This window comes from Fundulus heteroclitus, unplaced genomic scaffold (genome assembly GCF_011125445.2).
Source record: "Fundulus heteroclitus isolate FHET01 unplaced genomic scaffold, MU-UCD_Fhet_4.1 scaffold_53, whole genome shotgun sequence".
Lineage (NCBI taxonomy): Eukaryota > Metazoa > Chordata > Actinopteri > Cyprinodontiformes > Fundulidae > Fundulus > Fundulus heteroclitus.
In genome coordinates, this window is record NW_023396956.1 from 1,680,303 (window position 1) to 1,694,991 (window position 14,689).

At 43.6% G+C, this 14,689-nt stretch overlaps 2 protein-coding genes and 1 long non-coding RNA gene across 3 annotated transcripts; 2 read left to right on the forward strand and 1 right to left on the reverse strand.

The window, feature by feature from the left end:
* Positions 1-2,435: 2,435 nt before the first annotated feature.
* On the reverse strand, positions 2,436-2,742 carry LOC118561019. The gene is made up of 2 exons (XR_004929726.1): positions 2,652-2,742; positions 2,436-2,540 (listed from the first exon to the last, which is right to left on the reverse strand). It is a non-coding gene; the product is annotated as an uncharacterized LOC118561019 (long non-coding RNA).
* Positions 2,743-3,053: 311 nt separating this feature from the next.
* On the forward strand, positions 3,054-5,458 carry LOC118561018. The gene is made up of 2 exons (XM_036132722.1): positions 3,054-3,757; positions 3,839-5,458. The coding sequence occupies exons 1-2, from the start codon at positions 3,097-3,099 to the stop codon at positions 4,966-4,968; spliced, it is 1,791 nt and encodes a 596-aa protein (XP_035988615.1). The 5' UTR covers positions 3,054-3,096; the 3' UTR covers positions 4,969-5,458.
* Positions 5,459-10,765: 5,307 nt separating this feature from the next.
* LOC110366803 (olfactory receptor 10J5) lies at positions 10,766-12,140 on the forward strand. The gene has a single exon (XM_021309969.2). The coding sequence runs from the start codon at positions 10,768-10,770 to the stop codon at positions 11,821-11,823; it is 1,056 nt and encodes a 351-aa protein (XP_021165644.2). The 5' UTR covers positions 10,766-10,767; the 3' UTR covers positions 11,824-12,140.
* Positions 12,141-14,689: the final 2,549 nt, after the last annotated feature.

The following is a 14,689-nucleotide window of genomic DNA, read 5'->3' on the forward strand; positions in this document are numbered from 1 at the left end:
TCGTTAATGGCTCTGTTAGGACCAGCAGCTCGTTAAGCCACCCTCTCAGGACAACACAACATGGACGCCGTTGCATCATCCTTGTTATTTAATTCTGAGTTTGTTCTCTAAATGTTCCTCAGAGGATTTAAACACAAACCACAACAAAAGTTTCTGATTCTTGTTGATGATTTAGTTTTTATTTCCTTGTCTCTATCTTATTTTAATGTTCGTATTATTTTTTTTTCTCTAAATAAATGAAAAGAAAAAATCTGCCGTTTTATTCTGCAGTAACCTGTGATGATGATGGAGGATCTCAGACTACAGCAACAATAGGTGCAGATGTTAAAATAAATCGGAAACAAATCATTTTATAGCTGTAGAGAATTAGAGCTCTTCTCCCTTTTTGCATCAAGAACCAAAGCATTTAAAAAATTATAAAAATATTTACTAAACTGGCATTTGCTAACTTTGCTCTTAAGTCTGAGCGGCAAACTTGTTCCAATTTATGTTATAAATGAGAAAATAAAGCGTGAGCTGTGATGTAGTGAGGAACTCCGGCTAAATGCTCCAGTTCTCATCCGGACATCTTCCAGTCCTGGTTGTCCCGCCGTCATCAAACATCTTCACGTTACTGAGGCCAGGGAGTTTCTGCAGCTACAGCAAGATACAGGAGCTACTCATATAATTAGAATATCAGGAAATAGTTAATTATTTTCAGTAATTGCATTCAAAAACGTGAAACTTATATCTTGCAATCATTTATTACACACAGACTGATATATTTTGTGTTTATTTCTTTTCATTTTGATGATTATGACAGACAACTAATGAAAACCTCAAATTCAGGATCTCTGAAAATTAGAATGTTGTGAAAAGGTCCAATGTTGAACACGCCTGGTGCCACGCTCTAATCAGCTAATTAACTAATTAACTCCTACAAAGGCCTTTAAATGGTCTCAGTCTGGTTCTGTAGGCGACGCCATCATGGGGAAGACTGCTGACCTGACAGTTGTCCAGAAGACGACCATGGACACCTGGGGTCCGTTCTTCATACGTCGCTAACTCAGTTAGCAGGATTTGATTGTTGACGATTTGGCATGATCTTGGATCGTTTGGTTCTTTGAAACTCATCTGGTGAAAGTGCTGAAAAGTTCATGGGGAGACAGGGAGGTCAAAAACTGCCTCATGTCAAGTACAGCTATCATTTTAATGATATTAACCATGGTTTGTAGAAGTCATCAAAGGTCAGTGAACATCAGTTCATTCTGAAACTGTGAATTTCATACAAATTATAAGTTGCTAACCTGTGAATATGAATAATTTAATTTTAACCTGGAAAAAAATGATAGCGGCACAAACGAAAACTTTTGCTGCACAAACATTTGACACCAATTCTGTCTGATTTGAAGAGGGTTGGGGGGCCAACTTCACTCAGGTGCTGCACACTACAGTGGCCGCTATGCACCAGAGGGTTTTAATGAAAGAGCAGAGGAATACATCCGTGAAAGATAATACTTCTCTGACACAACAGCTTGGCCTCACACCTGCTGTGACATTTGAGGACTACAGTGCCGCTGTCCAGGCCTGCGATCTGGACCGATATGGGTGGAAGGTTCCTTCAGTTCACCAGAAGTGAGGAACGATGTCTGAAAGTGTTTTCCAAAGCAGATGTACCACTATTTAATCTCAGGAAGGTCAGTGCCTGTATTTTCTACTTCCCATGCAGTAATGCACACACAGAATGTGTCTTTTCAATGATGACAACTGCATGGAGAAACGAGAGGAATCGTCTGGATGTGGACGGTGTCAAGGCCGAGCTGCCAGTGTGTGTCAGTTTCCCGATCTGCTCACCGGAACCTGCGCTCTGCTAGCTTTGGCATTAGCAGCCTCTGGTCTGAGCGGGCCGCAGAGCTCACCTCTCACCTTGACTCGTTCCCCTGAGCGTTACGCCAAGCTCCGCCTAACTGCTGTCCTCCGCTTCCAGATTCAATGGAGTGTATAAACCTTTACTTTGAGTCGTGAGTGTGACGTCTGCACGCGGGTCAGAAAGCTAAACCGAATCGTCTGGAAAAGAAACCTAAAGGTAAGGTCAGTTGATTTAATACCCAAACCTAATTTCATGGCTCCAGTTTATCTCCTCCCCTGAGAGCTAACCCGAACATTTGGGTTTCTCATTCACTAAAGGTGGATTTGATCTGTCAGTTTGGACTTCCGGATGGAACTGCAGCAGGGAGCTCTTGCAATCAAGGCCTGAAAACAGTAACAAATCTCTGTAATGTATTTTCCTTAGTGAACAGAGTAACTGTAATGAAGAGATCTTCATTACTGGGACTATTTTACATATATAGTACTGTATGGCACTTAAAAGGTATTTCTGCACTGTATTAACAAACACTTTATTTAGCATTCGCACTTTAAGCAGAGATTTGCACAGCAATAAGTTTGCACACAAGAAGTTTTAATTATATTTATTGAGCATTTTGGCGATTGGTATGTGGCCTTTGTTTTGGGCTCTGCACAGCTGCTCCTCATTGATGAGTGAGGTTGGTTGCTGGTGCCTGTGGAGGAGCATAATGATTACCACAGAGCAATGAGCTAATGGTGAGGAAAAACTAAGCAAATGTGTGCATACTCTGTTGAGTGAGGAGTGCTGTGGTAAAGTGACTCACCTGTCTTTTCTGTGTCCTCTCCAGGGTGTTTGGACAAATTCTACCCCGGGGGTCCAGACGCCATATATAGCTTTGGGAGAGGCCATTGAGGAGACTAGGGGGGAATTGTTGGGTTTTTTTGTGGTGTTTATTTAAGGTGTAATGATAAAATGGAAAAATATTTATAAAAAGTAAATAGAAGTATGGTATTTAATAAAATGTATTTTATGTAAATTGGTGGAGATTGATTAAGAGATTCCCCTGTCAATTTAATATGGTTTGGTCCGTCACAGCTGGGACTATTTAAGACTGCAGTGTCAGCTGTGAAGGACAGTGTTGTGTGGATGCTGAGTGGAAAATAAACTGCTGCTGTTCTCCACCTGACTCTGGTTCAAGACTCTGTCTCACTGAACAAAAAACCCAACCGCTCAAGGTCGTCCATGTGACAAGTGGTGTCAGGAGTGGGATGTTCATGCCAGAGAAGATGATGACCAGAGGAGGAAAAAAGCCAGCCCAAGAGGGAGAGCCTGAGGAAGGAGCTGGAGCTTCCTCTGAAATGGAGACAATGGCAACAACCAACCCTGAAGATAAGTTGGAGGAACTGGCGGTGATGGTGAAATCTATGATGCGGTCTCAAGTGGCTAGAGACCTGAAGATTGATAAAGATTTTTCCCGCCAGGAGCAGAGGTGGAAAAGCATACAGCATCAATTCCAACAAATGCAGCTTCAAGTGCATGCTGTACTTGGAAAATCTGATGTATCAGAAGCACATCTTCAACCCACGACATCTGAAGCACCTACAGAAGAATCAGATGGTGGTGATGTCCAGCTGGCTCGTGGTTCCAGGACCATAATTGAACCAAAGTTTCTTCCCTTATCCACGGATGATGACATTGAGCATTTCCTGACGACGTTCGAGAGGATGGCCCAGGTGTGTCGCTGGGCTAGAGATGAGTGGGCGGTTCGTCTGGTCCCTTTGTTGACCGGTAAGGCCCGCACAGCCTATGTTCTAATGGATATGGCTGACTCTGAGGACTATGAAAAAGTGAAAGAGGCAATTCTGGCAAAATATGAAATCACTGCTGATACGTATCGACGCCGCTTCAGATGCCTGAAGATTGAAGCAGGTGAGACGCCACGTGAACTTTATGTGCGATTAAAAGACTTGTTTTCAAGATGGATTAAACCTGATAAATGTACTGTGCAAGAAATATCCGAGCAGATAATTCTGGAGCAGTTTTTAAGAATGGTTAATCCAGAGTTGGAGATCTGGATCCGTGAGCGCGACCCGAAGACGGCAAAAGAAGCAGCTACTCTTGCAGAGGTCTTCACGTCAGCCAGGAAGGGGAGCAAGAGCACCTATTTTGGCCGAGAGACTCACTATGCCCCATCAAGTAAGTCCACTGGGGGTGAACAGGGCTCTGGTCAAAGTCAGGCTAGAAATTTTTCTAGTTCAAAGCAGCTCCCTTCTCAAAGACCTCCTAATGTAAAAAAGTCATTTCACAAGTCTTCTGCGCAAGATATTAGATGTTACAATTGTAATGGCTTTGGCCATACGCAACATTTTTGCCCCGCCCTTAAATCAAAGCCATCACTTTTGTGTTCAGTGCCAAGACCAGCTATTGAGGCTGTGCAAAAGAAGGTTTGTACAGTTTCTGTTCTAGTGAATGGGCAAAAAGAAGAAGCTTTGCTTGATTCTGGGTGCTTCCAGTCTCTAGTGCATGCTAGCTTAATCTCTGAAGAAAAGCTAAGTGGGGTGGGGGTTAAGATAAAATGTGTACATGGAGATGAACATGTCTACCCAAGTGCTGAGGTGTATTTGACAGTGGGAGGTCAAACATACTTGGTACATGTAGCTGTAGTTCCCTCTTTGCCGTACTCCGTTATACTTGGTAATGATATCCCCACTCTTTTTGACCTTATTCACCAGTCAGAATATGAACCCAAAGGGCTTACCAACAGAGAGGCCCAGGATTTATGCCCAAAATCTGATATACCAGTAGAATCACTGAAACCTTGTAATATAGTCACAAGAGCTCAAAGTGCAAAGACTGTGTTGGAAGAGCTGCCTTTTTATGGGGAGTCTCTGGAAATAGAGCCGGGAAAAACTAAAAAGTCAAGAGCTCAGAAAAGAATGGAGAAATTCAAAGGCTCAGGTGATGAAGGGATAGGACAGTTGTCTAAGCCAAATAACTTGTTGGAGTTTGACATTCCCTCAGATGTAGGTGCACTCCAGAGAGATGATCCTACTTTAAAACCGTGGTTTGAAAAAGTAACTGGGGGGGGGAACTCATCAGCGCCGGTTAGACTTCGTGGAAGATGCAGTTTACATTATTAAAGGAGGCATTTTGTATCAGAAGAAGGGACAGGGTGACGCATTAGCCCTTCCACAACAGTTCAGGTACAAAGTCATGGAGCTGGGCCACTCAATTCCATGGGCAGGTCATATGGCTTTTCATAAGACGCTGAGTAGAATCAGTAGCCGTTTTGTCTGGCCGGGAATGTATACCCAGATTTCAAAATTTTGTAGTTCCTGTGGAAAATGTCAGTTGACTTCTGGCAGACGAGTAACCCGAGCCCACCTACAGCCGCTGCCAATTATTGAGACACCGTTTGAGAGGCTAGGCATGGATATTGTGGGTCCATTAGAGAGGAGCTCTACAGGTTGCCGTTACATATTGGTGATATGTGACTATGCGACACGGTACCCTGAGGCTTTTCCTCTCAGATCCATTAAAGCCCGACATGTTGCTAACTGTCTTCTGCAGTTGTTCTCTAGAGTAGGAATACCAAGAGAAATTCTCACAGATTGCGGAACAAATTTTTTGTCCAAACTTTTGCAGCAGGTTTATAAATTATTAGGGATTAAAGGACTTAAGACCACCCCTTACCACCCCCAGACGGACGGGTTAGTGGAAAGATATAATCAGACTCTTAAAAATATGCTGCGCAAGTTTGTCTCTGACACAGGTGCCGACTGGGACCAATGGCTGCCGTACCTGTTATTTGCTTACCGGGAGGTTCCACAAGTGTCTACAGGTTTTTCACCCTTTGAGTTATTGTATGGCCGCCAAGTGAGAGGTCCGCTGGATCTACTGAAGGACTGTTGGGAAGACGCTAAGCCAGAGGGTGAAAACATTGCAGCATACGTCATTAACATGAGAGAGCGATTGCAGGAAATGGCATCTTTTGCACAGGACAACCTGAAAGCAGCTCAACAACATCAAAAGACATGGTACGATCAGAAGGCCAGAGACAGAGTCTTCTTGCCAGGACAGAAGGTTCTGTTACTGTTGCCTACCAGTGACAACAAGCTGCTGACAAAATGGCATGGACCATATGAGATCACCAAACAAGTGAGTAAAGTGGTTTATGAACTGTACATGCCGGAAAGAGCTAAAAAGCATCAGACTTTTCATGTCAACTTGTTGAAAGAGTTTCGCAGCCGACAAGAGCCTGTGCACCAGGAGTTATTTGTGAGAGCAGTTAAGGATGAGGAAGTGACCGAAAAATTTCTCCCAACTAGCATGTCAGACTGTGCTTTGGTTGACGTTTCTCATCTGTCTCCTACTGAGCAGGAAAAAATCAAACCGTTCTTGGACCCTCAGCTCTTTAAAGAAGTTCCAGGATTTACATCACTGGTCCAACATAAGATTCGGCTGAAAGAAGATGCACCGAGTCGGCAAAAGAGCTATCGCATACCAGAACGTTTGGTTCCGGTACTGGAAAAAGAAATAAAGCTGATGTTGGAGTTGGGAATAATTGAAGAGTCTAGGAGTGAGTGGTGCAGCCCGATTGTGCTGGTGCCAAAGAAAGACGCCTCCCTGAGATTTTGTATAGATTTTAGACATTTAAATGCTGTGTCCAACTTTGACCCGTACCCGATGCCCAGGGTGGACGACTTACTGGAGAAAGTCGGTTCGGCAAGTTACATCACAACGCTGGATCTGTGCAAAGGATACTGGCAAGTGGCTTTGGCACCAGAAGCGAGAGAGCTGACGGCCTTCAAAACTCCTTTTGGTATGTACCAATTTAGAGTCATGCCATTTGGGCTCCAGGGTGCGCCCGCAACATTCCAACGTTTAATGGATCATGTACTGAGAGATGTTTCAGCATTTTCTGCAGCATATTTAGATGATGTTGTGGTGTATAGCCGGTCTTGGGAGGAGCATCTGACTCACCTGCAGGAGGTGCTACACCGCATCAGGTTGGCTGGACTGACTGTTAACCCAAAGAAGTGTAATGTAGCTAAGAGAGAAGTGGAGTATTTGGGTTTTGTCATTGGGTTTGGGAAAATAAAGCCTCAAGTGGGGAAGATGGACGCAATACATTCCTTCCCAGTTCCAACGACCAAGAAGAAGGTGAGAGGATTTCTTGGTTTAGTGGGTTGGTACCGGAAATTCATACCTTCTTTTGCAGAGCGATCAGCTGTACTGAACAATCTAACAAAGGGTGCAGCCCCCAACAAAGTGTGCTGGAGGGAAGACTGTGATCGAGCGTTTAAGGATCTCAAGCAAGCAGTATGTACTCATCCAGTTTTACACACACCAGACTTCACTAAGCCATTCATCTTACAAACAGACGCTTCAGGAGTGGGGCTTGGAGCCGTTCTTCAACAAGAGGTGGACGGTGAAAGAAGACCTGTGGTGTTTCTGAGTCGGAAGCTGCTTGACAGGGAGACAAGATATTCAACAGTGGAAAAGGAGTGTTTGGCCATGAAATGGGCTATCGAGGCTCTAAGGTACTATCTTTTGGGACGTCACTTTATTTTAGAGACTGACCATCGTGCCCTCCAGTGGTTGAGAAAAATGAGGGATGCCAACGCCCGCATCGCTGGATGGTACTTGGCACTGCAGCCATTTGATTTCACGGTGCAGTACAAGCCAGGGAAGGCTAATGTGGTTGCTGACTGTTTATCCAGAATGTCGGAGGACTGAGGTACTGTGCTTTTAAGAGAGGAGGGAGGAAATGTAATGAAGAGATCTTCATTACTGGGACTATTTTACATATATAGTACTGTATGGCACTTAAAAGGTATTTCTGCACTGTATTAACAAACACTTTATTTAGCATTCGCACTTTAAGCAGAGATTTGCACAGCAATAAGTTTGCACACAAGAAGTTTTAATTATATTTATTGAGCATTTTGGCGATTGGTATGTGGCCTTTGTTTTGGGCTCTGCACAGCTGCTCCTCATTGATGAGTGAGGTTGGTTGCTGGTGCCTGTGGAGGAGCATAATGATTACCACAGAGCAATGAGCTAATGGTGAGGAAAAACTAAGCAAATGTGTGCATACTCTGTTGAGTGAGGAGTGCTGTGGTAAAGTGACTCACCTGTCTTTTCTGTGTCCTCTCCAGGGTGTTTGGACAAATTCTACCCCGGGGGTCCAGACGCCATATATAGCTTTGGGAGAGGCCATTGAGGAGACTAGGGGGGAATTGTTGGGTTTTTTTGTGGTGTTTATTTAAGGTGTAATGATAAAATGGAAAAATATTTATAAAAAGTAAATAGAAGTATGGTATTTAATAAAATGTATTTTATGTAAATTGGTGGAGATTGATTAAGAGATTCCCCTGTCAATTTAATATGGTTTGGTCCGTCACAGCTGGGACTATTTAAGACTGCAGTGTCAGCTGTGAAGGACAGTGTTGTGTGGATGCTGAGTGGAAAATAAACTGCTGCTGTTCTCCACCTGACTCTGGTTCAAGACTCTGTCTCACTGAACAAAAAACCCAACCGCTCAAGGTCGTCCATGTGACAGTAACTGAAATTGATTTCTATGTTGTTTTTATTGATATGAATCCGAGATTCGACTATCCAACTAGGCGCAGCCAAGGTGTTGAGGGGATCCGCTTTGGTGGCCTTAGGATTGCGTCTCTGCTATTCGCGGATGACGTGATCCTATTGGCTTCATCAGGGCGTGATCTACAGCTCTCACTGGAGCGGTTCGCAGCCGAGTGCGAAGCGGCCGGGATGAAAATCAGTGCCTCCAAATCCGAGACCATGGTCTTGAACCGGAAAAGGGTAGAGTGCCTTCTCCGGGTTGGGGAGGATGTCCTGCCCCTAGTGGAGGAGTTCAAGTATCTTGGGGTCTTGTTCACGAATGAGGGGAAGATGGAGCGGGAGATCGACAGGCGGATTGGTGCAGCGTCTGCTGTGAAGCGGGCGCTGTACCGATCCGTTGTGGTGAAGAGAGAGCTGAGCCAAAAGGCGAAGCTCTCGGTTTACCGGTCGATCTACGTTCCTACCCTCATCTATGGTCACGAGCTTTGGGTCGTGACCGAAAGAACGAGATCCCGGATACAAGCGGCTGAAATGAGTTTTCTCCGTAGTGTGTCTGGGCTCTCCCTTAGAGATAGGGTGAGGAGCTCAGTCATCCGGGGAGGACTCAGAGTAGAGCCGCTGCTCCTCCACGTCCAGAGGAGCCAGTTGAGGTGGCTCGGGCATCTGGTCAGGATGCCTCCTAGACAGTCAACTCTGCATTTCCTTTGGAAACCAAGGTCCCAGAGTCTGGAGGGAGAGAGGAGAGGCACAGAATCCACGTTTAGGTCCAGTGGAAAGTTTCCACAGTCAGTGATGGTTTGGGAGCCATGTCGTCTGCTGAGGTCAAAGGTCAAAGCAGCCGTTTACCAGGAAGTTGTCCTGGTAGACGGCTAAAGCTACCAGTACCTGGTTTAAGGGCCATGGTACACCTGTTCTTAAAGGGCCAGCACACTCACCTGACCTTAACCCCGTAGAAAATCTCTGGGGTTGAAGAGGAAGATGCGATACACCAGATCTAACGATGCAGAAGAGCTGAAGGCCTCAATCAGAGCAACCTAATAATAATAATAAAATAATAAATAATTGAACTTTATTGATCTCACAATGGAGAAATTCACTTCTGCATCTTAACCCATCCCCTCAGGGAGCAGTGGGCTGCCACTGTGCGGCGCCTGGGGAGCAGTCCATCAGTCTGTGGGCTCTCATCACACCTGAGCAGCGCCACAGACTGATGGACTCCATGCCGCGCCGCATGGCTGCAGTGATCCAGGGAAAAGGAGGCCCAGCTAAACACTGAGAGCTGCACATGATCATAGTTTTCATGTTTATACTTTTCAGTTGGTCATCCTTTCTGGAAAAAACTTTTTTTCTATTGGTCTGAAGTAATAATCTAATTTTCTGAGATACTGAATTTGGGTTTTTCATTAGTTTTCAGTTATTATCATCAAAATTATAAGAAATGAACACTATATCTATAAACATAATATACAAGTTTCACTTTTTGAATGGAATTACTGAAAAAAAAAACTTTTTCATGGTATTGTAATTACATGAGCAGCACCTGTAGCTGTGGATTTAATCATCCAGAGGTGATTCAGCAGCCCACAGCATCATCTTCTGGAACGTGGTTTCCCTTTTCTTTCATCTGCCGTTATTGTCACTAAGGGTTAGAATTGGAAAATTAATTTCTCTGGTCTGCACTGGATGTTACTTTACCCAACATCTTATCAATATTTAACTTGGTCCATCATTCCTTTAACCTTTTCCCAGGTTGTGCTGATAATGAGCATGGCCACATCATGATGCCACCAACGCCGTGCTTCATGTGGTCGATAAAAACGTTCTCAGGGTTTATGTAGTTTAGTTTTTACTTCTATGCTGACGTGACTCTTCCACCAAAGTGTGTTTGCTCAGGTTTCTGGCAGACAGAAAATACGTGTTCATGTTTTACTCTCCAAGGATGGTCGTTTATAAATGTCACCACTTTATGGTCACGTTTTTCTCAGGATTTATTTCCATTCCTGCTTTAACGGTTCACCTAACCACAAAGAGTTTAAAACATTTTGACGCCATGACTTGAAAGCGCCACTTCCACAGGTGCTCTCAGGTGATGAAGCCACTAATTAGGTCCACAGAGAGCAGGAGCTCCTACAGTAGGAGCTCACTGGACCAGATGTTCCTCAGGTTCTGACTCGCACGGTGGCCGGCTGGTGAACAGGTTATGTATGCGAGATGCTTCAGGTGTGAACATTAACTGAGGATTGAAAAAACATTCAGATGGTTTAATGTGTCTAATCACCATAACTTTAACAGGTCAAAGTTCATGTGGTTCCTCATGTTGTGGGTTAGATGTGACAGACGGAGGTGAGCAGATGATCCAAGGTGTGCATTCTCTACACCTGTCCGGTGAAGGTCTCCTCTTCTCGGGGTCTCTGCTCCTCTCTGTCCCCTCCTGCTGGTTCTTCTGCCTCCTTTCCGCCTCTCTCATGACCGACGCGGCGAACGCGACGTCGCTGACGCTGCACGGCCTGCGGCAGCTGTCTGACCAGCGGCTGCTCTTCTTCATCCTCTTCCTCGCGGCCTACGTGTTCGCGCTGTGCAGCGACGGCCTCGTGCTGGTGGTGATCTGCACGCACCGCGGCCTCCATAGGCCCATGTACGCGTTCGTGGGCGCGCTGCTGCTGAACTCGCTGGTGGGCGGCAGCGCGCTCTACCCGCGGCTGCTGTGGGAGCTGCTGTGGGAGGGGGACTCTGTGATCGTGACCCTGCCGGCGTGCGCGTGTCAGGCGTGGGTGCTGTACACGCTGGGCACCTCGGCCTTCATGCTGCTCGCGGCCATGGCGTTCGACCGCTACGTCGCCATCTGCCAGCCGATGCGCTACGCCGCGCTGGTGTCGCCGCGCGTGGTGGGCGCGCTGCTGCTGTTCTGTTGGCTGATCCCCGCCGCGATGATTGGCGGCACCGTGCTTCTGGCCGCGCGCCTGCCGCACTGCCGCGCTCAGGTCGACAGGCTCTACTGTGACTTATACAGTTTGATTAGAATCAGCTGCGGCGGCGGCGGGGCGCAGCTGAGCGAAGTCTTGGCGCTGTTGTCCTTCACGGCCACCGTCCTGGTCCCCGCCGCCTTCGTGCTCTTCACCTACAGCAGCATCCTCTTCGTCTGCGTCTGCCGCACGCGCTCCTTCAGCGGCAAAGCGCTGCGCACCTGCCTGCCGCACCTGCTGGTCTTCCTCAACTACAGCGGCTGCTCCGCGGCGGAGCTGCTGCAGCGCCGCCTGCAGGCCGCCGACCAGCCTGCAACGTCGGTGCTGACCTCCGTGCTGGTGGTTCTGGTTCCGACCGTGTTGAACCCGGTGGTGTACGGCCTGAACATGAGCGCCATCACCGATAAAGTCAGGCGGCTGCTGGGCAGCAGAAAAACGGACTGAAATGTGGAATTTGATCCTGTTTTCTAGATCTGGAAATGTGAGGAGAAAGGAAAACAGATTATAACCTCCGTTATGATTTGTGTTTTAGGGCTTCTGCTCTGTTTTGAAAAATGAATAATTTCCTCTTGTTGTAGTGATGTGTATATATATTCAAAAAATGTTTTAAATTAAATGTTGGGCTGATATGAAAAGAAACCCCCTCTGTTTTATTTTTTCTGTTTTTTTTCGTGATGACACATATTTTCAGCATTAAATGGATGCTGCTGGCCTGAATAATTATGAATTTGTATAGATTTGTTTTTTCTAGTGTGTCAAATGAATTCTTCCCTTTCCTCAGCCTCATGATCTGCATAGTAATATTAAACTAAATCACCTCTCCAGAAAGAAAACTGAACTTTAAATAAATATTGCAAATTGTTTGTAGGGAATAAAATGAAGGTCTTGAATTATTATGATTTTCCATACAGTAGAAAACATCCCTAAAAACGGTTTTGGCATATATCTGCGAGGTTTATAACTGTTTTTCTTTTATTTGGTGCTGGTAAATGTTAAATGGTACGGTGACAACATAGATTTTACTGTCTAACCCATTTTCCATGCAGTTCTAGGTATATAACAGGTTCAACCTTTTAGGACTCAACATGCACTTTATATAACCTTGCTGGATTTACGTCACTCGGTATACGTAGGATGAAGCATTGCTGTATTTTCATGAACAAAGCCATTTTAGGAAAATTGCCATCATGTATTTATTCCAAATTCTCCAGGGCACAGATCAGAGTCAGTAGTTCCTGTTTATCGTGTTCTTTGTGTGCAGAGTCAGGAAATAACGAGTCTGCCTTATTTTGGCCCACAGCGTTGGAGTAAATGCACCTAGAAGCTGATTTTCCAGCCACCACTAAACAACAAATGAGAAATAATGTGAAATACAAATGGGCAAATACAGGAGAGAATAGGCCATACATTACTGAAAACTCTTTAAGGTGATCTTCAAGGATAAATAACCGTAATGTTTTTAAATGTAGATACAACAAATGCAGGTCTTAGTAGCTTTTGTGTTTTTACAGTAAATAATTGCTTGCTATTTTAACAACAGAATGACATAACTACCAGTAAAACTTTTTATTAAGTCCTTAGATGAGAAACTCTGTGCTTTTTGTGTTGTTGTTTTTTTGTTTTTTTTTGTATAAAAAATGTTACGATCTGCTTTCTGCAAAATGTTATTTTTATTTTAGAACATAAAATAAGAAAAACAATTGTTGGTCCTTTGAAAATGACAACTAATTTTGTTCAGTAGATATTTAACACAAACTATGAGCTGTCTGTATTGAAAAGGTCCCGTGATATTTGTAGCTCTCACCGAGCTTTATTTAGGGCAAACGTTGGTCTTTGGGTGATGAACATAAGGATTTTTTGTCAGTAAGTGGAAAAAGTCAAACAACTGATTGAAGACAACAGACTGTTATGATTAAGAATCGGTTCAGGTTAAAGTTAGTCAATAACAAGGTTCGAAAACAGCCGTTCAAAAAGCAGAACATGTATACAAGTGACCAGCAAACACAATATCATTATTTTTATAATCTAATGTTGTCAATAAAACACAAAAATAATACAATTAAAAGTTTTGATATAGAAGAGTGTATGATGGATATGATTAATTCGTTTACAAAGTAGATTTGATGGCATCATGTTTGAGCAGCCGGCGGATTAAAGATTAGAACTGTTAGAAAAATGTTTGAGCTTCTAATAGCATTTCAACTCTATCAAATATTAGGTGAGATGATTCAACAATCAATGACATCAATGATTCAGCAAATAAAGTTAAGTTAAAATATGGATATTCTGCCTAAATATTCAATGTAATCCAGAACTGTGGCTTTTTAATTAAATTATTTGTTAACAATTATGTTAAAAACCAACAACAACAAAGCATTTAAAATGGCAAATAAATAACCAAGGAAGACAAATGTGCCATAAATGTAGGGAGAAATAGGAAAACCGAGTCAGATATAAATGATCTCAGGTCGGGTCACAGAGTCACTAACAGGTAAACATGTCGCCGTGTTATGATCACAGTTTGGCAGAATATGTCCAGCATGAATTCAGTGATGACAGTTAACAGGAATACTTTATTTATTCAAGGGTACTACGAGTATACTTATTCCACACTTAAATGAGGCAGTGTGTTTGAAGTTTATTTATCATAAATTATATTTCATATACTTAACAATACACTTAGACTTAGACAACTTTATTTGTCATTGTGTATGCACAGAGTGCGTACTGAACGAAATTTTGTTTACATACAGCTTGAAAATTACAGTAAGTTACAGTATATTACAGGATGAAGTAAATTACAGGATAAAATTACAGGGTAAAGTGCAGCAGTGATTTAACAGTAAAACAATTGAAATGTAAACAATGCAGGAGAAAGAGACAGTGTGCGATCACACTGTACAGGTGAGTATTTTTAAAAACCATTTGTATGTGCAGAAATGATTTGTGCAAGAATGCATTTTAAAAAACTGAGAGTTCGGTAGCATTTGTAATGCTAGATAAGGATGCAATAGTATAGTTAAGTATACTTGATTTATGCTGAAAAGAATAAACAGAAGTCTAAGACCAAGTCCATTATTACTAAGACTTAAGCTTACTTATACTTAAGTAGGTTATGCTTAATAAAATTTAATTTAGGTGTACTTGAGACACTTTTTGCTAAGGCTTAAAGAAGTCTGCCCTGAACCAATTATGCAATTTTTTAAATATATTTTTTTGTGAAACTGGTGGCGTTTTTTATTCAAAGTAAGTTGACAGGAGGTGGGGCTGACAGAGGATGAAGACGTGTGGCAAAGGGACGTAGGCTGAA

Excerpts from the sequence above, each read along its gene's own strand:
- LOC118561018 (XM_036132722.1), top strand. The coding sequence starts at position 3,097 with ATGTTCATGCCAGAGAAGATGATGACCAGAGGAGGAAAAAAGCCAGCC. Across the intron at positions 3,758-3,838 it reads ATGCCTGAAGATTGAAGCAG|AAATATCCGAGCAGATAATT; the intron begins GTGAGACGCCAC and ends GTACTGTGCAAG.
- LOC110366803 (XM_021309969.2), top strand. The coding sequence starts at position 10,768 with ATGATCCAAGGTGTGCATTCTCTACACCTGTCCGGTGAAGGTCTCCTC.